Source organism: Phymastichus coffea, unplaced genomic scaffold (genome assembly GCF_024137745.1).
Source record: "Phymastichus coffea isolate CEN01 unplaced genomic scaffold, Cenicafe_Pcof_1.1 PCOF00059, whole genome shotgun sequence".
NCBI classification, from domain to species: domain Eukaryota; kingdom Metazoa; phylum Arthropoda; class Insecta; order Hymenoptera; family Eulophidae; genus Phymastichus; species Phymastichus coffea.
Window position 1 is genome coordinate 1,139,884 of NW_026706870.1, and position 24,836 is coordinate 1,164,719.

Sequence of the window (24,836 nt, forward strand, 5' to 3'; positions counted from 1 at the left end):
ACTGAATTTATTTCTGGCTTTAAAAAATCTATAGAATCATAATTGAATGATTTACAATCGATTTTTGAAAATTTTTTATGACATCTTTAGGTTTGAACCGCTATATTGAAGCCGCCATTTTGAATTTCTCAAAGTCATCACATTGCAGAAAAAAGTAGAGTATAAAGCGAAAAATTTTGAGCCTATCCACGATTTCTTTGGTGATCTACAATTTTGGACAGAGCCATTATCCGTTTGATGTAGATTAACCCATAAACACACATACACCCACACACATACGCACGCACACACACACACACACAATACTGTTAATTTTTATATACATGTAGTAGCAAACTAGTAAATGAGCATACATGTTCGCTATTGTGACATGAAGGTCATAGTCAAGATTCAAAATTAATGATGAATTTTTGATGATTATAAGATACACAACTAATTTTTATAATATTAATTAATAATTTTATAGCATTTTCATAATAATCATACAAAGGAAATATACAGTTAAATATATTTATATAAAAATCACAGCTACATTACGTCAAATCGTACAGGCCAAACAAATATCTAAATCCCCATCTTTACACGCTTCACATTTTAAGATTATCTTTTTTAAGAATAGATTATGTTGGATAGTTATTGAAGGAAAATGTTTTCATTGAAATCATACTTCTGCCATGAAAATTTTCTTTAATATGATTTGAATATAACTTTAGCAAAAATAGTTTGACTAAAAATATTTATATCATAACTAACAAAATTAAATATAAAAAAACGCATATTTACAAAAGATAAGAGATAAATATCTAAGTTTAATTCTAATTGCAGTTTTCTTTATAAATTGCAATGATTGTTTGAATAACTTTTCTTTTCAGTTATTTACCGAGCTGCATCGTTTTCAAATATAATCTACTTCATAATGATAAGAAACTAATTACCAGTTAATTGGCAGTGTTTTTTTTTTAATTTCATTACTATTCATATTGTAATTCTATCGACTTAGACAATTATCACTTCACGTAATCTGAGGTAAACTTAAGTAGTCTTAGTTAAACTGGTTTTCTAGTGAAAACTCCAATTTTTTTGTTCTTGAACCCATAACTTTGCAATTTCGTACACATTTTTGATGTGACAAGTTAAAAATTGTAACCCTCTGCTTAATTAATTTTAATTACTTGATTTCATTTCATTTCATTTCATTTCATATTATTAAACTTTCATCAAACCTTAATTCAAAATGTTCCACGTAACTGCTAATTTATTCAGAAAGTTGTTTGGGGGGTTCATCTTTTTCAAAGAAGAATGCCTTATAACGGTTACTAAAATTTTTTTTTAAAAAGCTACTGCTAAATTTGGTTATGATATTGTAATAAAATCAATCTACATAACAGGATAAATTTTGTGTAAAATAAATATTGTAATTGATCACTGTAGGCTAATACATTGTATTTTATTTTGAAGTTTCATTCACCAGATTTGTTAATCTTATCAGATACACTTTATTAAAGTACAAAAAACATAATTAAGATAAACAACAAATCAATGAACGAAACATATTAACAATACACGCAAATTTTTAACTTACATTATTCAACAGTTTAAAAAGCTGTCTTATTATTTTAAAATGATCTTGTCAACTAGTTGAAATTACCTAGTACAACCAATGATCAAAGAGTAGGTATGTCAATACATTATCTACTCTTTGTCTCTCCTTCTCAATAATGGGATTATTAGATTATACATATTACTCAATTCTTTGATATTATCTTTCATGTTAATGTTGATACGGTGACATTTGATGTATATCATTTTGGAAACTAATCTTCTTTTCCAGTGGCTCTCAGAGTCGATAAATCGCACATTATTCTAATGAAATTTATATCTTGATTTCGTCATGTATGTGTTCATCACAATGTCAACCTTTCTGTTCTTTTTACGTTCGTTAACTCGGGTTTCAGTAGGTTTTGATGAAAATATTTCCTAACATTCATTAGAGTTAAATGAAGGAAAAGCCATCCAGCTACTTTTCTGCTGAAAATAGTAGGCGGACGGAATGTTTGCTATTCAAAAAAGACAATCAAACTTCTGTGTTAATGATTTAGGGCAAGATCAATATCTCAATAAGGTCAATTGAACCTCAAAGTGCAACAGATAAAACGATTGAAATTTTAGTCGTTCGGAAAGGAAGCCCACGCAAAACATGAATGTAAACAAAGCATCGGTTGATGAGCTTTTGAGTTTGAGAGCCGAGACAAAAAAAGCCTTTAACTCATCGGCAAAGAGAAGAGAGAGAGAGAGAGAGAGAGAGAGAGAGAGAGAGAGAGAGAGAGTGAGAAGTACGGGCGTCACCGCAAAAACACTTAGCTTCGGCAAAACTGAAAATCGTTAAAATGAAAAGGACTTGGTGTGTATTAAGGTTGATTAAAGGCTTAATTTGATGAGCCGCAGTAGCTCTATCCCGCGGGGTATTGATGAAAGTTGAAAATGATCGAGGCGGAGCCAAATCAACCGTGCGAACTTTAATTACGAGAGGAAAGGCCAGGGAGTGGGCTCGACAAAGTTGCGAGCGCGCGGAATCGCGGAATGAATTTCATTGGAAAAGCCACATCCCTCGCAGGGGAACGCCGTATCACTCGGCCTCGCTCGCCTCGCTCTCCGCGCGGTACTCTTTTTCTCCCGTCGGCTCGGCGAGGTAACTTCCCGCCTCTGCGATTCCTCTCGCCGGGGCGCCAGAGGACGCGCGCTAGCTCGGGGCGCGAACGATCATCTTTTCCTTCCCCGGCGACTCATCGCGCGCGAGCTCCCTGTCGCTGCTCGGTGCCAGTTTGCGACGCCTTCGCTCGCGCCCAGTCGCGGGCATTTTCGGTCGGCTGCGCGCACACCTCCGACGCGTTCTCGCCAATAACCGCAGTCCCCGTCCGCCAGCTCGGATTGCAATCGAAACGGCGGATCAGGCTCGCCGCTCGCGACCCTTCGACCGCAAGCTCGCCCGGCCGCCTCGGTGACCTACAAAGAGCGAGAGAGCGAGGGGGAAATGCCGATGACTCGTTCGGAGGCGCTCTCGGTGCGCAAACAATTAGACTTTCAAAAATACCGAGGCAACGGAGAAACGACGGGCACACTGGCGGCGCGAGCATTTGCATGGCAAAGTCGGAGCGCGAGGCGCCACCAATGCCGATGGGAAGGAAAAGTGCTCTTTATGTGTCGCCTCGAGTTGGGTTTCAGGCCGTTCGCCTGCTCGCGTTAGCTCTCTCAAGGCGATCTCGGCTCAATTTGATTTGCCAATCGTGTCGCGACCGACACGTGTAAGACCGCGCATTACTCAAACTCCTCGAGGACTCTGCCAATCAGTATTTTCGAAAATAAATAATTAGCTGACAGTTGCAGACTTTGCACAGCTATTTGGTAAACAAGAGATATGCCGAAGCGCTCTTTACCGAGCAGATCTATACCGAACCTTTGAGTGTCTTTATCTCGTTGATTGACCGTTTATTGAAGTTCGTTCAAGCTTTTGGTAAATGCAAATTCATCTTAATTTGAGTTGTTCTCGAGTAATCCTTTGAAACAATTTACAAACATCATATATATATATAATATATAATATTAAATATTTCAAAGCTTTTTCACTGAAAAATAATGGTATTGTTTTAACACGAGAATAGCAATTTTTAGCAAATCCTCGCGTAACAAGAAGAAATTCTCCTGTAACCTGATCATAAAATCTTGACACAATCATTTTATTATTTTCAATCTTGCTTGACTTCATGCATAGTTGTTTTCACCGTGAATTCACTTTACTTTCTCTCAAATATTTTTCAGTCGTTCCAAATAAATGTTTGTAAAGCATGTAGATGAAAAAATTCACTACAAACATATTATTGCAGATTCACGTTGCAATGATCCGTGGAATAAGATTGGATTCTCACCGACGTGAATTGTTATCTATACAAGTGGCAAAGCAATTTTAGCTGAACTAAATCTGCAGCCAGGTTATAGTTAGGTTTTAAAGTTGTCGGCAGAGACCAAAGCATTGAACTCGATGGTGAGCCAACGCAACGGAAAGTCACGATCTCCATGCGACTAAACGAATTTTATCGTCACGATAATCTTCACAGAAAGACGAGAAATACGGGTACAGTATTGCACGATTGATGTCAATCGTACGACGATATTTTGTCAAAATGTTGTCGTGGAGTTCTGAAAACTCACTTTCGAGTTCTCTTTTCGCGCGCAGAAGCTATTACTTCGTATTATGACGTCGAATGCGTATGACTTCGTGTAATGCAAAACAAATTCAAAAATGTCCTCTTTGCTGCTCTATTGAGTTACAATTGTACAATGTCTAACTGAACACTGAATTCTTAAAAAGAACCGATGACTCGTAACGAATCCTAAGTACGAGTAAATATCTTTCATTATCAAATGTAAATATAGTTATTTCAATTTCCTTCGGACGCTCAAAAAATTTTCGTTTTTTATTGTTACTTTGAACACTGCAGAGTTGCGCAAGGTATCTACACGCATTAGTCTTGGTTCCCTATAGTTATGAGAGGCATGCAACCTGCCTTCCACGCCACTTTTGGAAGGGTGTGAGGGGAGAGGTGAATTATTACATGAGTAATGGCTGAATCGACAGTTTGAGGTGAAATCCGGGCTATCGAGACTCGCGGTAAAAAGCATACGAAAATTTTATTTCTGAACGTTTTCACCAAAGAACAAAGAACGACTTTTCATCAAAAGAGAGTTATTTAAAATTAATCATGATGTCATATGTTCATAAGTAAAATAATCTCACAAGTAAAAACCAATTTCATTTTTTCGTAATTAAGGATTGGGCAGGACTTTTCAAGTGGTAAAAGAAAAATTCATCATAGTGTGAATGACAACTTTTCAATGGTTTAACGAAGGTGCTAGATTTACAATATTCAGATCAATGAACTTTCACGTGAAACGAGAGATTCTTCTTTTTTTATTCTCAAAAAAAAATATATATATATACGTATATATAAATATATATATATATATTTCATTAGACCTTATAACTTCATTGTGAGCGGATTTAATTTCAGTTTACAAAAGGATTCAATTTGTTATGAATATCTGACTGTAATATCACGGTAAACCCATGTGTTTAAATTTAAACGTTTAATATGACGTCACCCATAAGAAATACATTGTCCTCAATTTTAAACACTTCTAAACGCTTAAAGTCAACGACAATGTATTTCTTATGGGTGACGTCACAATTACACACTTAAAACCTTTAAATTTAAACACATAGGATTTTAAGGTTTTGCCGTGTATAAATTGATCACTATCCTTTGGATGAAATTAAAAAGCTCAGGATCCGTAATAATCAATCACCTTTCGCTATTATCGATTTTTGCCGATAGTTTGCTTCGCATAAACATTACCGACTGCAAAATTTTGTTCTAAAGAAAAAGGAAACATTTTTATTGGTCAAGTCTCGCATTTCTTCCGAAAGAAAAAACATAGTAATAAGATTAAGATTTTATGTTTTCATATTTTTCGTTGCTTATAATTTCTTTTTTTTCCTCTCGCAAAATTACGAGCGAATAGAAAAAGTCAAAGAATGTTCATTGGCTTGCTCGAGTGCAAGTCCAGATACGCTACAAGGATAGGGGTTGCAAGCAGATGTTGGACTCTCGGACGGCGACCAATTACACCAAAGGATATGCGTTACGCGATAAAACTCGCGTATTTTTACGATTGTCGCGTCCAGCCCTCGTCCCCTTGCTCATCCTCCCATTCTCGCTTAAACGGTCATGATTTTCCAGTGGCCTGTGGCTGTAATTATCGGTAATATGTTCTTTTACTCTTGCACGTGCTATTCCCTCGCTTTTCTTTCTTTTATTGTCCTCAAAGTATTTCGCGGTTACCCTGTTGTCCCCGCAAGCTCTTATCATGTAGTTTTCACTTCAATTGCCATGTTTGAAAGTTTGACACGTTTACGTGACATCTGCATTGCTTCTCAATATATTTAAGATGATCTAAATGGAAGACTGGCATTGAACATTCCATTGTATCCACTTCACAGTTTTGTTATTAACTAATCTAAAAAAATGAAGTTTTTTGTAAAGATCATAATTACTTTTGCAGTAATAAACGACCAGGTCGAATAATATCGATTTAAAGAATCTATTGTTTATGTAAACAGAAAACGCTTAGAAACTTGATTATTTTATTTGAAATATTTTAAGAAAGTTGGGGATTGACGAAAAGCTGATTTGACATTGACCTAATGATTATCAATTGTTAAAACCCGATCTTGGTGCAAGATCGACAATGATAATCAATTGAAATCATTTTAAAAGATGTTTTGATAAAATGCAATATTGTCAGAGAATCTTTAAATAAAACTGAAAAACTTACTACAAATTAATTTTAGCTCGCTTGATGGGCTGTTTTGAATCTTTTATTTCCTGACAGATTTTATGTTGTTTCTGCCATTACATACTTGAAACTTAGTTTTTCTTAGTTCTAGGTCATGTTTTTATAATATCCATTTATAGAGATATGTGGGTGGTGTGTTAGTATTTGCGCGTGTGTATTCTGTCAATCGCTGGATTTGAGTAAAAATTGCAATATGTGTGTTAGGAAATTATAGGAAGTATTAGAAAAAATTAATTTTAAGACAGAAAAGTCAGTTATTTTGAGAAATTGTTAAAAAACTTATTTTATTTTTGAATATTTTTTTATTTTATAGTGGTTAAATTTTGAAAATCAGCAAAAATTCATAAAGCTTAAAAATTATTTATATGTATTTCAAATATGTACATTATCGCAATAAATGCGACAAAAACATCTCCAATGCGAATGCTATATATATCCATACAGTACGTTTAGCTTATGTGTATTCATACGGCTTACAGAATAAAAATCGTTGTAGTATACTTATTTGAATTTGGCGCCGCTTGAGAGGGCCTGTAGCATATAGTTATTCGTTCGTGCTTGCCGCTTAGAAAGAAGGAGAGAGAGTGAGTGCGCGCTTGGCGGCAGATGCGCGAAGGTCAAAAGTATTTTAAAAATAAGGCCGTGGATAGGCAGAGAGCGCGAGATCGCTCGCTCCTCGCTCGCGCCTCGGCAGTGGACGTTGAAGGGACGGGCGGCGCTGTGATGGCAAGTGGCTCGCCGCGCGAGGTGAGTAACAAAAAACCATCGCGCAGATCTTTTCTGTCTATCTACGCGATTTTTTCTTTGCTCTTTCATGCGTCGATCCGACTTACAAATAATAAGCAACGCAAGTTTGTGCTAGTGTGTGCGTGCGTGCTGAAAGACCGAATGTAAGGGCCTCGCAAACGAAAAAGTCAAGCTGAATAGGAAAAGCTTAAAAGGCTAGACGTTGTGCGCGATTAATGGCGACTCGCCGCCGCCACCGTTTTAGCCAGTGTGTGGAGTGTGTACGTGTGACCGTCACGTGACACTCAGCCTACTAACCCTATAGGAAAACATACGGCATCCGAAGTTTGTCAGCACGCTTATGCGGCAAGAATTTTTTCTCATTTTCGAGCGCTTGATTTTCTATGTATTCGCGAAAAATTCAATATGCGCGTGCGTGTCTATGCGAGTACTGTATCTCGAGTTTCACGAGCACGTAGCTTCCGTTATCGGTGGAGACCATAGCGAGGTTAGAAAAGTGTAGCAGCTGTAAGCGCCTGATATTGAGGTTTAGATTTTTTTCTGAACTCGCACACATATGTGTGCACTAAGGTCGATGATAATGGACGATGACCGTATTTCCAGACGGTCATCGTTTCGTCATTTCCCGCTTTTGCACTTGCTGCACTTTACGAATTGCCAATTAGGCATCGCGTGGAATTTGGTTTCCTTTTTTTTTTCGTTACCATCGGCTGTTTTTTTTGGATTCGCTCATAAATTTTCATAGTAACCGGTTTGATATTAAATACGATAATCTTTAACAGCTGTAGCTGTGAATTGCTAATATTTTTTAAATGTAACTATATAATTTGACGAAAAAAAAATAATAAGTTGCTTGGTAGCTGCCAGGGATATTTAAAGGAATTATATTCTGATTAGAAGTGTGATTGTTAAAACGTGATATGAAAATGAATCGCGATATTCTCATGTTTCTTTTACTCATTCAATATCTAAATTCCTTTGCGGCTAAAAATAGAAACGTTTACCAGTGTAATTTCCGATGCACTTGGAAAGCTACATTACAAACGTTATTTTGGAATTTCGCCCTTGGGCAAAATACACATGCATACCGGGAAAAAGGGAAATCTTATCAAAGTATGTCAAAATGAGAAATTCTTCGTAAAAGTCAGCAGGAGAGGCAAAATAATATAATAATAAACGAAAATGGTTGCGTCGTGGCAACAGCGAGTCGAGTCACTAATTATACGACGACTAATTATCATCAATCGCTGATTACGAAATTAGATTAAAGCCGATAACTTGGCGTGTACGCGTTCGTCCTGTTTCTTTTTCATCGTTTTGTTCTTGTAACACTGTCGGTTTATGCAGATATATAGTGCGAGAAACGCTCGGCATATCGGTACATTGATTGCGAATCAATGAAATCGTAATAAATCTATAACTGTGTTTGATCGATCCTAAATGAAGCGCATTCTAGCGTTGCGGCGCGCACATCCACACACCCGTATATATTGGAATAAACACGAAGCTCTCTTGAAGTGTTGCGATTATTTCTAGCGCCGGCAATTTTCGCGCATTTCTTTTCGTCCGACTAATTAAACATTTATATTTAGTGAAGACGGTGTGAAAAGCAAAAATTCGAATTTTTCCCGATGAAGCGAGGACGAAAAGTCAATGAGAGATAGTATATTGTTAACAAGTGTCAGCGCTATTGTCGCGATTGAAAACATCATTATTTACTTTGCTCGCGAATTGCAGCTCACGTGTATTATAGCAGCCGCCCCACGATACTATATACAGTGTGTGTTTTCTCGCGAGGAGTCTGCGCAGACGCTTGACGGTCGCTCAACGTGCGCTGGTCAGTTTACATTCCACGTGACCCACAGCCGTAAGAGAGGAGGAACCATGCGAGCTTTATAGATCCCCGATCTCTTATTGTGTGTATATGTGTAGATTTTATTTGGTTTTGGTGCACGATGCAGCCTCCGAGGGCGCTCATGTCCCATATCTTCCCTTATTTGGTCCTGATATTGATTGGCTTTAGGCGATTCTCTATCGCTGATGCTTTGTCTACACGGGTTTCACCATAACTTTCAATATCTAATCATTTCGGTGCAAATGTTTTTATTAAGGAGCAAATTATAACATCAGGCATGCCAGACTTTTCTGTGCTTTCCACATCAACCTCTACCTCATATTGATCTTAGTTCTCTATGAAATATAATCCGCGTTTGGAAGTTGATGCGAGACGAAGATAATCGTGCAGCGCAGGCACGGCACACAAACAGGAATATTATTTTTTTAGAATTTCCTAGCTAAATTTTTATATTCTGATTTTAGACTCACTTACATTCAGTTCTTTTATATGATTTATAAATAGTTTGTCAAGGATGAATAGAAGTATATTTATAGTTCGCGTAATATCTTACATTGAGGGTAACGCATTCTTTTATTTTAATACTAAAAGCATATTTAGTATTAACCGTTGTTTTAAACCGTTGCTTTGAATTTTAATTCGTTAAATCTGTGGAGTATAAGTAACGATTGAAGTATATTTCGAAATCGGTGTACGTAAATAATAATTTTTCTCATTAATTCTACAAGTCATTCGAAAATAATTAAACTTTACTTCAGATTTTACTCTAGAATTGACTTTATAAATGTGACTATGAGATTCTAATAAAATCCCGTTACTAATTTGTATCAATAGCAGATTAAGTAGGTTGAGTTTGATTAGCTATCAATTATTTTGGACAATTCCGTTCTAAATGTGAAACTCGGTATGTGCCGATGTAAGCATTGAGAATGTCATTTGCAATAAATATTCGCAGACTTCTAAGAAACAACTCAAGAGTCGACATTCGTCGTAATCCCAAGTGAAAAGATTGAAGATTAAAGAAAGGCTGAACTAGTTACGAGTTGGAGTAAAATTAATCTATTTCTGTTGATAGACGCGAATTTCCTTAAATTTCAATAGTGGCGATAAACTCTAGCGATAAAGCCTTGACGTGTATAGGATGAAGCCTCCGCCCAGCACCGTTGTAAATTCCTTTCAGCTCTTCGCGCACCTTTAAAAACCTAACGGAAAAGGCATCGTATAGCTGGTATACATTAACATCCCAAGGCGCAGCGCCGTCTCTAGCCAGCGCAGAAAACTACAGTCTCGCGGCGATTAGGAATGTCCATATCGAAAAGTCGGCCCTGCGCTCTCCTTTTTCCGTTTGCTGGATCTGAAATGTGGTGGGGCGAGGGGCAGGGGGGGAAGATAGAGAAGACGAAGAGAGAAGGAGGAGAGGGACGACGACTAGTTTGTGAGTATGTGTGTGTGTGTGTGTGGCGCGCGAGGTTATGCGAAAAAATGTTTTCGGCACGCGTAGTAGCGGCGCGCCGTGAACCCTGAAGGGTTTTACAGTTAGATTGCAATGTGGCACATTTGCAGAAGCGGCTCGCGCTAGCGCACGTTTCTCTTGGCTGAGTAAAGCGTGCGAGAAGGAAATTCTTCTTTCACTCTCTCACTCGTGTATGTGCGTACGTGTGTAGGTAGTTTTTCCTTTGGATACATTATTTCCTCGTCTTTTGTACGCGTGCCTCGTTTGTGCGCATGTACGCCTGAAACTCAGCTCGCTCGCACACACGCGCGCACGCATTCACACAGCCTAACATTTATTCGGTGAGACAGGGGAGGGGGGATAGACGGGACACACACATCGCGCCCTTTGCAGTGGCAGCAGTATTCACTGTTTAACGCACACAGCGGTCGCGGAGAGACAGAGAGCGCGAGGCGTCTCTGCAACACGAAGCAACGTTTATTATTTATTTTGTTCGCGTTACGTTTCCGTTTTTACGCACGCGTGTGTGTTCCTGTGGCTGTATATGTCGGTGTAAGTGCGGGGGTGCAAGCAAGTGTAAGTGTGAATAACCGCACAAAAATACCACGTAGACCTTTTGCCGTGTAAATGTGTACGTCGTAGCCCACTAAACTAAGTAGCAGCAGTAGTATAGCCACTACCAGCCACCATCCGTTATTATACTCGTGTGCGTGTGTGCATCTCGGCTCTCTCTTTGCGTTTCTTTTTTCTTCTTTTTTCCTGGAAAAAAAAAATCGCGCACACGAGAAGCGTCCTTGGCTGCCGTCCGCGGGAGCGAGAGCGTGACACTGGACTCGCCTTTAAGCATTATTATTTTTTTTTATTCCCGAAACCTACGCCCGTGTCTAAACATACGCATGTAATTCACGCGCGCGGCAGATGAGGATTCATCGTCTTCCCACATGGTTGCTACCTGCATGGTGTGATTTTTGGAGTGTACTGTGCCATCATCAGCAATCTGCGCGAATCTTATATGCGTGAATGTGGTGTAAACATTCGCTTGAAAATCCATAGGCAGTGGCTCGACCACACTCGCACACACGCTCGCGCGCATGCACTGCTCGCAAGGCGCGAGTGTGTGGTGTGCGGCGGTGGCGGCGGCATTGTTTACGTTTTCAAAAAGGGAGAGAGCAATCACCCTTGTGTGTCTGTGGGTGTGGGTTTCCTTACATGTGTGTGTGTATGTGTATGTATGCGTGCGCGCATCTGTGTATGCGTGCGCACAAGTGATTAAGGTAGTTTTCTTCTAGAACAAGTAATGAGAACGTGCTATCTGTTTTGTGGTGTTGTAGGGTCAGGATTGGAGTTAAACAAGATGGACCAGCAGTATAAGCTCCGCTGGCACAATCATCCAGCTAATCTCACCGATGTACTCAGTTCCCTCCTGGCAAGGGAAGCACTCTGCGATGTAACCCTGGCTTGTGTTGGGGAGACATTCAAAGCCCATCAGACTATACTCTCAGCCTGCAGCCCGTACTTTGAGAACATCTTTCTACAGAATATTCATCCTCATCCGATAATCTTTCTAAAAGATGTCAACGATACAGAGATGAAAGCCCTGTTACATTTTATGTATAAGGGTGAAGTCAACGTCAGTCAACATTTGTTGCCTATGTTTCTCAAAACTGCCGAGGCACTGCAGATCAGAGGTCTCACTAACGACAGTGTAAATAATGATGCCGATGAAAAGAGCCCCAGCCCAGAACCAGAGGCACAGCCTGTTATCAGGCATTCTGACTCACCCAGCATACAAAGTCATCCTGAGAAGAGGAAACGAAAAATGTCTGGAAATTATGATAATACACTCAGTGGCCCACCCAGCGAAAAATATCATTCTGACTCTCAGGTTGGTACCTTTCAGTAAATAATTTTCTGTTAAAAACTCTTTAGAGTTTAATTGTCTGGTCAGAAAAGTTCATACTTTGATGATAATTGCATCACAATAATATCTGCATTATCAGTAGATTAATTTATTCATGTTCTCATTTTGCTCCAAAGAGGTTAATAGCTTATGTTAATTCAGAGGAAAAGAAAATCTTACAAATAATGCAAAAATTCTTTAACTTGTTATTATTAGTTCTCAACTTGATTTATCTTTTAACATTTCAAGTTTTTAAGCAAAATTTTCTTCTTGATATTCTCATATTGTTTATGTCCTACTTTGAGCTTTACATCCTTGTACTTTGAAAGCATTAAAAATAGACTAAGCGTGTAAATGTTTCATACATGTAATGAGTCACATTAATCTTGTTTGAAATACACATGAAACTCCTGACTTTTCATTTCTAAGGTTACTTGATACCTCGTATGTGCCTCACGTATAGAGCAGAAATAAATATCAAACAATAATTTTCAGCTGGCTGCTTAGGAATTTGTGTTGCAAAGTTTCCAGTACAGTCAGGTGCTATATTTAACTGCCGTTAGTACTAGAACTTTCAAAACTTTCACTCATAAGCTGTGTACATTTTATTTGACCTAATTTCCTAGCACATCTTCCTAAGTGATTAGTGTGCATTTTTTGAATGTCTTCTATTTCTTGAAACGAGCTGCAGTGCATTTGCCAGTTGTTGAAACATTTTTTTTTCATACGGCAGTAACTTAAAATCATTAGTGTTTATCAATAAGCTTTATATAAAATACATTAATGATATAGAGCATTTATTGAGTTACTTGTATAAGAGACCATTAATATACAAATTAATATTTAATTTTTATTAATATTTTTATGAGAACATTTATTTTGGATATTAAATGTAAAGTGAAAAATAATAGCTAAAGTAAATAATTTAAATTAGTTAATGCAACTTTATTGACATTTATCAATATAGGTTGATAAATTTTGTGAATACCATAGGTTAGATAGGATGTTTTTTAATTTTTAAAACACTGAGGGTGTATTTGGTGTACATAGTATACAGAAAAGGTAGAATATAAAGTCTAAGTGAAGTCTAGAAAAAAAATTGCTTGCTACATCTTTACTGATAAAGAATAATTTCAAGCAGTAGCTATCACAAAGTTGTTAAGAACACAGATAATATATTTATTCTTCTTCTGGAGGCACCGATAACATTGAAATAACTATAAAAATGAAAATTATAAGAAGGCAAATATAAAATAAACTGTGCTCTTTGTATTGCAGGCATCATCCCAATGTAGTTACAAATCAAGTCCTACAGTTCCAAAGTTAAATTATGCTCTGGCAGGAAATCTGGAGGATGGTCGCCAATCCATCTCTCCACAATCTCAATCTCAAGCCCCAATTAAGCAAGAAATTGACCATCATATGTCTGATTTCCACGACAACATTTCAATGCCTGTAAGTATTATGTATTTTGATGATATATTGTAGTTTTGCATCTTGCATACTTGTAAATAACGTATTATGGGTATACTGAAATACTCTTAAAGTATACAAACATATTCATTGACACTTAATTTGATTTGCATTAAACTAGTCAATTGCATATGTACCAAAAAATTTCAGTATATCTCATATAGGATTGAGCAGTAGTAGTTTAGATTTGATCCTATGCGTTCAACATGATTGCATGCTTGCAATTATATGTGAAAAAATCTCTTTTTATCATTCTTTAAGAGTGTAAATAAATAATTGAAGGATGGATACTAATTCTTTGACTCCTTAAAGTTTCAATCGACACGAGGTAGTACCATGCCGAGCTTGCGTAAAAATAAAATTTTGTGCATCAATTTCTGTTTCATTATCAATAACTCCTGAACTCTTCTCCTGAAAATCACAGCAACGTCTTTTGATTGTTGCAACATTAATTTTCATGACAAACTCGCCAGTGGACGCCTCATTCTCATCCTGCATCCGTAAAAAGAACGCAGTTCGAGCATGGTAGAACAGTGTACGGCTAGATTGAAAAAGAGCAAAACGACAGTGAGCAACGACGCAAACCTTCGGATCAGCGAAATTCATGACAACAGCTGGAATCCCGCGCCCTCGAGAAATCCGGTTCGCACAGCCACGGTTGCGTCACGCTTTCGTTATTCTTCCGCGTCTCGTTCGCTCCTACGAATGGAAGCGAGAAGAGCTGCGAGAGCGCGCGCGCGCGCGCGTACGAGAGAGAACGAGGCAAAAGGAGAGGCTTACGTGCGTAACGGGAAGGAAGGGATAGAAGAAAAGGAAGAGGCGTTGATAGTCGTTTTCTCGTGGCGTCGTAAAAGAGAAAGGACAGTTGTCCGTGGGTGAGCCGTCGGAGTTCCTCCGAACAAAATGCAAAGCAAATTCAAGAAAGCACATCCATCCGTTGCTTATCCGTCTGTTAACAGACGAGGAGGAGCGACGAGAGTACTCGGAGTAGATCGGGCAGGTTCAAGGCTTCGTGGCTCGAGTACGACGCGCGCGCAAACCTCGTGCACTGCGGCTACTGTCGCAAGTGGAGCGCGAGTATGCCCGAGTTGCGCACGAGTTTCGCGCAGGGCAACGGCAACTTCCGTCTCGAGATTGCCAACCACCACGACAGATGCAAAGCTCGTACTTTATGCGTTGCCAAGGAGGCTCAATGCGTTTTCGACGCGTGATTGACTGTCTTCGTCTCTCTCTCTCTCTCTCTCTTCTCCTTCTGTGGATCACCAACGCGTTTTTCGGTTGTTTCAATTTGTCGCGAATCACGACTCGGCTGACTTCCACATGGCAGTGTTTATCCTCGACAGGTACATTCCAGCTGTTTTCCCATGAGTTTTGTTTAATCATTAAGCTTATCAAGTACACGTTGATGTTGCTGTGTGTACAAGACATATGAAAAAAAACCCAAATAATCTGTACAATAAACGTCGTTCTCGTACCCTATAGTTTAATTTTTCGCACGTCACGTCTCGCGTGCCAACTCGAGCGTGAGTGCGCTAGTGTGTTGCATGCCGCATAAGTGTGAAAGAGCGAAGTTAGACCCGACGTAAGTTTGTGGTTGTGCTGGCGACGCGACGAGACGAGCAAAGGGTTAGGTTATAACGTTTGATGCTTCGCAGGCACACCCAGTCAGTCTTCGGAGCGAGGATAGCGGCCCGACGACAGGCGGCTCGCTCAACGATAGCGTGCCGGGCATCGAATCGTCGGAGCATCACAACCCACCGGAGGTGGTCGACGGACTCGATGGTAAGATTTCTATCACACCTATATAACTTTCTCTCTCTCTCTCTCTCTCTCTCTCTCTCTCTCTCTCTCTCTCTCTCTCTCTCTCTCTCTCTTCTAGCTCTATCTCCTACCTCTGAGTATTCTTAACATCCTTTTCAAGCATATCGCGCCTACTTCTCGCTGAATTGCTTCTCCGATTAATGCGTAGCGTATCGTATCTTTGAACTGAGAAATACGCACGATATGCGAAATACTATATCTATATATTACAGATAAATATATATATTCCTACGAATCCTACATTTGCATGCACGTTTGTTTACGAATCATCGCGCGCAAGAGACGAAAAGGAGTGTCGCGCGGCTGCGTGTCGTTGATGTCTCTCTCCTCTCTATCATCTCTGCATCTCCTCCTCCCCATCCTGCCTCCCTTATATATGTATATATACACACCTTTGAGCCCTCGTCCCCGAGAAAGACTGGCAACTGTAGAGTCTCTACTTCGAGTGTTTCGTTAAAACGTCTGAAAGGGCAGATCGACGATTTTACTATTACCCCTCTTCCCTTTTCTTTACTTTGTTTTATTAGTGCTTTCTATTCATTTGTTTATTATTTATTATCTTTCTCTTGGTGATGGTGTAATATCGTATGCATTTGCTATGTCATTGTGTGGTAGTATGTTATTTATTTACCGACTTATGCTGCGAGTGTGTGCGTGTGTACTGTATCTTCTCTGTACATATATGAATATATACCTTCCTATTTATAAATAATCACTGTATGGCAACTTTTCTTTCGTGTCATATACATATTCAATTATTTCCTCGTATAAAAAGAAAGCGACGCACGAGCCCGAAGGCGCTTTTGGATTTTTTCTCTTCATGCAGGGGTGATTACGGATAATAACATCGCTGTGTGCATAGATGTTCGACGGCCTACGCGAAAGAGGAGGGTAGGTTGTTGCGTCTGTATACACTCACACACACACCTCGATGCTGCTGCGAATGTGTGCCCATCAATTAACGCTTTTTCGCGCCTCTAAATTAAGCTGGGTTTTCGCTCTCACGTTCATGTATTTATATAACGATGTACATACAAGTATCACAGTCTAAAATATTTAAGTCGACGCTAACAGAAAAAATATATATCGCTGTTTTGGCAAAGATTATCAGCCCAAACAACGAATGTAGCACGTAAAAAAGTTTATTTAAATTTTACATACATTGTTGCGATCAGTTCCAAACGATGTATCTTCTCTCCTCTTTTTCTCTCTCTATTTCGTTTTACAATGTAACATATATAACGAGGGAAAAGGTCCATTGAAGACTTGGAAAACAGCCACGTTTGAGGTCTATTGAATTCCCCTTGCATCAGCGACAGAAGGTGAAAAAGAGGGTGATCTCTCGAGGGGTAAGCATGAGGGAAAGAAGAAGAAGGAGAGAAAAAAAAACAGAGAGAGAGTAGAAAAGAGGGGCAGGAGAACTGGTAGGGGGATTAGGAGTAAGTATCGAGACGCGCGCGGAATTTCGTGCGCGAGGGTCGCTGAACCACACGCAGTTCGTGTAATAAAAAAAAAAAGCGCGGACGACGCAGGAAGTTTGAACTGACTGGCACGGATTTCGACACGCGAGCAAAAAAAAAACATATAAGCGAGTCGTCAGTATGCATGTATATATTAACGTATGTCCTCGACGCGCATTCATTCATTCTCTAACGCTTTTGTGCTTGCAATAACAGAGAGCAGCACGAGAGAGCGGCGCGGATTCGTAAGCACAGGGAACAATGTGTCCGCGTTATCGCAGCGTATTTGCACAATTAAGACTGTTACCGTGTGAGCGACCGAGTGCATGTGTTTGTTCGCGTAAAAATATTCTGAAAAAAGCTCGCGAAAAGCTTCAATACGTCTACAAATACCGTTGGATACGATTTTATTGCGCGTTCGCATACAAACACACACTCACACGCACATGCATACAAGCGCGACATGACTGATGCATTTGTTTGCACAATTATCTTCGCAGCATTGTTATCTCAATTGTCCTGCGTTATCCTGCCACTTGCAACGTGTGTTACTTTTTTTTTTCTTTTTTTTGTCTACGTTTTTTTTCTCTCTTTCCATGCGCCTCAAGGAAAGAAAAAGGAAAAATACTGCGCTGGACTTCTTTTTTTTTCTTCCATGCATGCGATAATGAAATGCATTAGTTGGAGATCAGGTGGGGTCATCAAGGTGAATTTATCGAGAAAATTAATTTTCCTAGCGAGCGCGTGTGTAGAGCGAGTACCTTGAATGATGTCACTCGCTTGCCTGTAGGCGATGCCGCTGCGCATTGCCAAGCATTAAAAGTCTGGGCATCATATTGGCTATGTGGATCAGCATTTATGCATCGGGCGAGACATTGTCAAGGCGATAACAAAGCCGTGGAATTCGCAGAACGAAAAAAAAAAACATAATATTCCTATTCGGCAGAATATCCTCGCGTTGGAGAGAACGAAAGGTTTGCCGCGAATGTGAAATAAGAAAACACGTGGGTGCACAGGAAAGCTTTGTCTACGTACACCTGTTTGTACGAGAGGCGAGGCTAGTTACATAAAAAGATATGTCGAGCGCAGCCTGGCAAGCGCACACGTAAGAGCGTGTGGTAATTTACATGATACATGTGTCCAAGTGGCTGTGCGCTGTTAGTCTTTTTTTTTTTTTTTTTTTTTTTTTTTTTTTTTTTTTTTTTTTTTTTTTTTTTTTTTTCGTCGATCGATGCATCATGCAGCGTCTTCTGCGCGACCTTCACTGATATATACCTATGAGTTTGTTGTTTTTTTTATCTCTCTCTTTCTCTGTCTCCCTCTAAGTAGAGCGTGCATACTTTGCTTCTTTTGTTTGATTTTTCTCTTCTCTCGAGTGCTCATGCTGCTCGAACTACAATTTTCATTAGTTTTGCTGTAATGAGTCGACATAAAATTCAAAAGTGAATTTTTTTTTTCATTTTTCTATTTGTTTATTCTCGTTTTTCTATTCTATGATTGGCCATCAACAAGTAGACACTGATTCCTATCCTAGTTTTGTTTAGTCACTTTCGTTTTGTTACTTTTGCCATTTGTTTGTGCCATAAAGTTGGACTTTTCAGTAATAGTAAAGTGTTTTTGCTGTGAGTATGAAGAGATCACGTCGAAGCGTTCGTGTACACCGTTTTGATAAACGTTCGTAAGCTCAAAGTCGTCAAGCAATTGGTCTTCCTAACCTCAAAAATCTTTGAGGTCAGGAACAGTGTTGAATGGTGTACAAAGGAAATGAAGGAACGCTTCGACAAGCTTGGAGTACAGTAAAACCAGAATGTTCAACAAGTAAGAACTGCATCCAGCTAGAAGTATAGAAATAAACAGAGCACCTAGTTGAGCAAACAATAAAAAAATGTAGAAAAGAATGGAGAATGAAACTGAAATATACGACAAACGCTTGAATTTGCAGGATTGAGCTGCGTGCAGCCGAGCAAAAAAGAGCCGAGGGATAGAGACAAAGAAGCGAACGGTATGAGCAAAGAAGCTCAGTTAAAGGTAGAAGGCGCTGGCGGCAGTAGCAGCATGCTCGGTGGTGTTGGCGGAGCCTTGGCAAGCGAGAGCTGCCGGCTCTGCGGCAAGAGCGTGGCCAACATAAAAAAGCACATGAAATCCCACTTCCCCGACAAGTATCAGTGCCATATCTGCATGATATCGCTAACGAGGTCCGACAACCTCAAGAGGCACATCAAGCTCAAACACGGCATCAGAGAGGGCTCGGCCTCGGCGGCTTCGCTGCTAGGCTCGCCCTACATGCGAGGCCTCGACGCCAAACACTTTCTTGCCAAATCCGAGCCCCCGTACCTCACTTAATTCATCCATGCCTAAGCTTGTCGGCTCTTCTGGCGCTTTCTCTCGAACTAAATTTTACAAAAACAGAGTATTATCTATTCCGTATACGTTTTATTTATTACTATTTATTGTTTGTCTATTTATTCGCGAATCCCTCGGCACAAAGGGATCTTGAAACGCACAGCTCTATCCGGTGTCGTTCCCGACTAAACAGTCTCTAGGCCACGTGTCACTTTGATTTCATTCATTCGTGCAGAATCACAGACTTGTGTGGCGATTTCTCTTTTCGTAAGGACATTTCTTTTTAGGTAATAGGATTGTGTGCAACATTTTTCAAGGTGTGTAATTACCTATTATTTGTATAATTATTATAAGTGTGCTCCCTTTTTCCAATTATTCATTTGTTTTCTCGGGTCATTACTTTGCTTATTTACTCAGTCCCAACAAAATATCGGGAGGCAGTGGGCTTTTCGCCTTTCCCGATAACCAAGATAACACTACCACAAAACTTTTAACACTTACACAAAAAAACGTGGGGTTTTTGAGGCCTTCCATTATACGATAGCACAGTGTCTTACGTCCTCGCGCGCAAAATATATTTTTCCTAAAAAAAAAAAGAAAAGAAAAGCTCGCGAAGAAAGTTGGACTTTATATAAGATTTTTACAAAAACATATGACTAACTATGGTTAAATAACATATCACTTGAAAGGTTGTATTTTATAACAGTTTATTGTAACGAATGAAGGTGATTTTTAGAATTGTCTTAAAAAGCTATTTTTACAAGTGTAGCTATATATCAGTGTTATTATATTATCGTTTCGAGAAACAAAACCAGATTTCCTCTAGCACATTAAGAGCCAAAAATTAAGACGAAAGGTTAGAATTTGTAAGATAAGTTTAAGATTGGTAAAGTATAACTAAAAGTAGGAAAGCCGAGTTTCTTAAAAACTTCGAAAGCTACTAGTTGTAACCGTACTTTTACTTAGAATTAAGATATTTTCCTACTAATGATCTTCAGTACAAAGAGTAGCGCGAATCTATTTTTTACTGAAAAAGAAAACAAGTTTTCACCACGATTGAGAACCTTCATCGCGGGTACCGACGTGTTCTCCGCGAATCCATATTCGGACTTAGTACGCGTACTTTTTTTATCAGCCAACCGGTGCCAAATTAGTAGTCAAAACGATGAATGAAGAATAATGGCCTCAATTTTATATTTGCTTCTATAATAACGCGAATGGAGGAAAATTTGCTATACTAACGAGAGAAAATCGGAGAGAATAAATCCTTTTTTCCTCTTACTTTGGTATTTCATGTTTTAGTCTATTACTTTTATTTATTTATTTAATTATTTATTAGTTTTATTAGTTTTATTTTTGTTGAGTATACACTTTCAAATCATTCTAGTTAATTGAAGTTTGTGATTATTATTAACATTCCAACCATTGATTGTTTACGAATAATTATACATTATTCGAATACTTTTTAAGAATTTTGATTAGGATAAAGTCGAGAGAAGAACTTGGTTACCTAATGGAGCGTTACCGTTTAAGCAAATCTAGTGCCATCGATGATTATTTTTAGTTAAGTCATTTATTTTTACTTCTTTAGTTACCGCAGTACCAGAGTAAGAAGAAAAATCCGTTAGTAGTTTTTTTTCCAATTTTCTCTCTTACGAAAGCAATTTTCCTTCTCAAACTGGACAATCAAATCAGTATTAAGTTGTAACCGTACCCGTTGAAGGTTGTGAGCTCGCGAAGGTATATCGCCAAAAAAAAAAAGAAAAAGAAAAAGCCGATCAAAAGAATTACGTGTCGAAGACTGATTGAGAATTTCGAGTCGGCGCCGACTCGGGAGTTAGTCATACGAAACTAGTCCGAAAGCCCAGAATGATAAAAGGCCTATCGCGGTGCCTTTTTTCTTGCTCACCTAAAAGTACAAGATTTACGAGAAAAATAAAATGAACAAAAAAAAATGATATGAAATACAAAAAAACGAAGTCGATGATAATTTTAGAGTTAGAATGCAATAAGCTATGTAATGGTTTTCATTCCCTGATAATTAGCTTACTCGAAGCTAGTAAATATCCATAAATGTGTATTTTTTAATTGAATTATCACGTATGACGAATGCATTTCGAAGATAAATTTAACTCCGAATTGCTCTATGATTATTTGGCTATTTCTACGACTGCATGGATAGCTATTTGAATTGGATATATGATTCATAACTTTGCAGCGGTTTGAGGTTTTTGCTATATATCCTCTGGGAAAGACAATTAATTGGAAACGAATGATTTAAATGTCAGTAGGAACGAAATTAAAGCGCGATTCTCAATTTATTCGACGATTTAACTCGATTACGAGAATTCAATTCATGTTTTATTTTCAATTTAATTTATTTCAGTCGTCATTGACAGTACACGGATTAATTTATACTTTGAACACTTTTCATGACATTTTTACAGATCTAAATTTCGATTGTTAATCAGTGAGAATTTTACGCCCAGCTGCAGCACGTAAAGCGAAATGTACTTATTGCTATTAAACATATAATTAAGTTTGACGCAAAATTTTACGAAAACAGTCTCTTGAAATTTAGATTTTTAAATGACAAAAATCGTCGCAAGATACAAAAAACATTAGTTTTACGCTAATGCGTTTTTCCTTGTACGAAATCTAGCATAGTGAGCACTTACCGAAAACACTTTTCTATTTTTTATACGACTGCGTGCAGAAAAAACAATTAATGTCTTGACGCAAAAAGCAAAAGCTCAAGTAGTCGGTAAGATCTGTATAAACTAAAACCTGATTGGCGTAGTATTTTAAGTTCGGTTTTTGTCGGGTCACTCGATTAAAATTACACCTGCATCAATCATTTATAACGACACAATAACAAAGCCGATTGTATAAACACTTAGCGATAAATACTAATAAATATATTTTTAAAACTATCAAAGCATCATTACACTCCATGTATATCCTTGTAGTTAGTGTTCATATTAATTTTGGTTTTATTTGCATCTACCGTTTACCAATAAAACGCATAACAAATTCACCAATCAACAATAATCAGCATTTTTTATTTAATAATTTGTAGTAATCCCTCATATTTTCTTCTTTTTTTTTTCACGAACCGCGCCACTAAATATTCGCAACATTCATCGATCTCAACGAGCACCAATTCCCGTCTCGTCTAACCGGCCACTCTCTAAAACGTCCTCTCATAATTCACGCGTGGAAATAAGTGTGCCAGGACCGTTGCGTGCTCCTTAAGCTTGCTGGAGCAGCTTCGATGAGCTTTCTTTGCTGTGAAAATGCAAAATCGCTAGTCGACTTCTTCTAACGGTGCCCTCGTAGTATCATCGCGCTCGCCTCGACGATTTTGCTTACCTAGAATGATCCGTCGAGCGCTTCCTTGTTCTTCAGTTTTCAGTTGCGTCGCAACTGGAAAAGCATCATCCAAAGCATCGCGCCAAAGCGCAGTCGAATCACTCGTTGAATAATGCAGATAAACCCGGAGAGAGAGAAAGAGAAAGAGGCTCTCTGTTACCTCTCCGTCGTTTAAAAGCCGCTCATGAGTCATATCTGGCCGGAGCGAAAAAGGAGGACGAAAATCCCTTGCGCCAAAGGAAGAAGAAAAGTTAGGCTGAAAGGGTTGCTAAAACACACGAGAGCGAGAGCGAGTGCGCGCGTCGGTGTGAGCACAAAGGCTCGTTACATGCTCCACGTGGCCCTTTGTGTCGATTATCAGCTTGACCAAGTTTTACGAAGTCGTCGATAAATCGACTCGTGCGCGTACGTACACGTATCACGGAGAGAAAGAGAGAGAGAGAGAGAGAGAGAGAGAGAGAGAGAGAGAGAGAGAGAGAGAGAGAGAGAGAGAGAGAGCGATCTTTTCGCCTCCCCACGTTAGACAAAGAAAAAGTTTCCCTCCCCTCGAGGCAAAGCAGCGGCGGCAGCAGTTAGACAGATGCACAGGGAGTGATCGATGGCAGCCGTACACTACATCTGTACCCTACGCCACGAGGGGGAGAGAGAGAGAGAGAGAGAGATTACTGCGTGCCGAGGGGTGAAAGAGGCTGAGGAACGGCGGCTGCTGCTGCAACCGTTCGTTTTTCTCTTTTTTTTTTCCACCTCGTACGCACACACCTTGAGTTCGTCGATCTCTCTTTCCCTCGAGGATGTCGTTTCGCATTACGAAATGAGCGTGCTCCGAGTCCGATAGTTCCCTCCTTCCTTTCTGGGTTTCTTTTTCTTCTGCTGTTGTTGGATGGTTCAAGCTAGATATATTAACTTTTCGAGACTACGCGCTGAATAAATAACGAGCGTCATCGTAAAATCATCCCAGATATTACAATATTTATTCGCTGTCTGACCGGACTGTAGAAAAGAGAGCTATTTGAGATACGTGAATAAATGATGAATTAATTGTCCGAGCCGAAGGGGAGAAAGAGTCTGCACTGTTTATTCGTACTCTCGCAGGTGTTTATTTACGTTGATTGCAAAGAGCACAAGTCAACTCTAATCGAACGTCGACGCGTCGCGTTGCCACGTGAAAACGTCGACAGTGACGTCCGTCCGCGTAAGATGAGAAAAATCGTCCTTGCAGCAGTCGCTTGCGCAACGGAAGGTGTTTTTTTTTTATTTTATTTTTTGTTTTTTCGTTTTTTCCTACTTCTCAGCGACAATGGTACGGTAATGCAGTGCGGCGAGGCCAAAAGTTCTCCGGGCGCGTGCAGGCTGCATCCAGTTTATACATTGAGAACAGAGGGTGACAGAGAGACAGAGAGAGAGAGAGAGAGAGAGAGCGCGTTGGCCAAGGGGGAGAGGTGAGGGGTGCGAAGGGGGAGTCACCCTCTTTCGCCTCCCTTCGCTAAGCGCACGTGCGCTCCGACGTTGGCGTGGAACAAAGCGAGCTCTCTCTCTCTCTCTCTCTTTCTTTTCGAAAAGGACGAGGCCGCCGGGCGTTGCAGTTGGTCGGAGTCGGCGAGGCTCGCGATCGTCTGCGCTCCTCCGCCGGGCAGCGAATTGCGCGGAATCTCGCTCCCGAGGATACAGGAGACGAATCGACGCAATTAGCAGCGAAATCGGTGGCGACCTCTCTCGGCCGGCTCGGAGAGCGGCAGATGTCGCGTGCTTTGGGCTGCCGTCGCTCCCCTCGAGGTTTCTCGGACAAAGGGCCAGCCGTTAACCGCTCCTAAGGGCGAGGAGGGCAAATGTGCATCGCGTGCACGCTCCTGCGTACGCGTAACTGTGCCTTTATTGATTTTCTGAGGGGAGATGCGCGCTCTCTCTCTCTCTCTCTCTCTCTCTCTGTATGTGACCTCTTTGTGAGACGGCGGCGCGCCGGCTGTAGTGTAAATTTTATTATTGGACGCGCCCGAAATGCGT

At 39.6% G+C, this 24,836-nt stretch overlaps 1 protein-coding gene across 10 annotated transcripts in view; it reads left to right on the top strand.

The window, feature by feature from the left end:
• LOC131666482 (sex determination protein fruitless) overlaps window positions 1-24,836 on the top strand; it is a 62,785-nt gene that overhangs the window by 17,051 nt on the left and 20,898 nt on the right. For 4 of the 10 annotated variants that reach the window (XR_009302100.1, XM_058939188.1, XM_058939191.1 and 1 more), the window contains exons 2-4: window positions 11,798-12,351; window positions 13,645-13,821; window positions 15,495-15,621. Coding sequence is in view for 9 of the 10 variants with exons in the window: in XM_058939188.1 (XP_058795171.1) it covers window positions 11,798-12,351; window positions 13,645-13,821; window positions 15,495-15,621 (858 nt within the window). In the remaining variant the exon portion in view is untranslated. The other 6 variants (XM_058939189.1, XM_058939192.1, XM_058939195.1 and 3 more) reach the window with 6 other exon arrangements.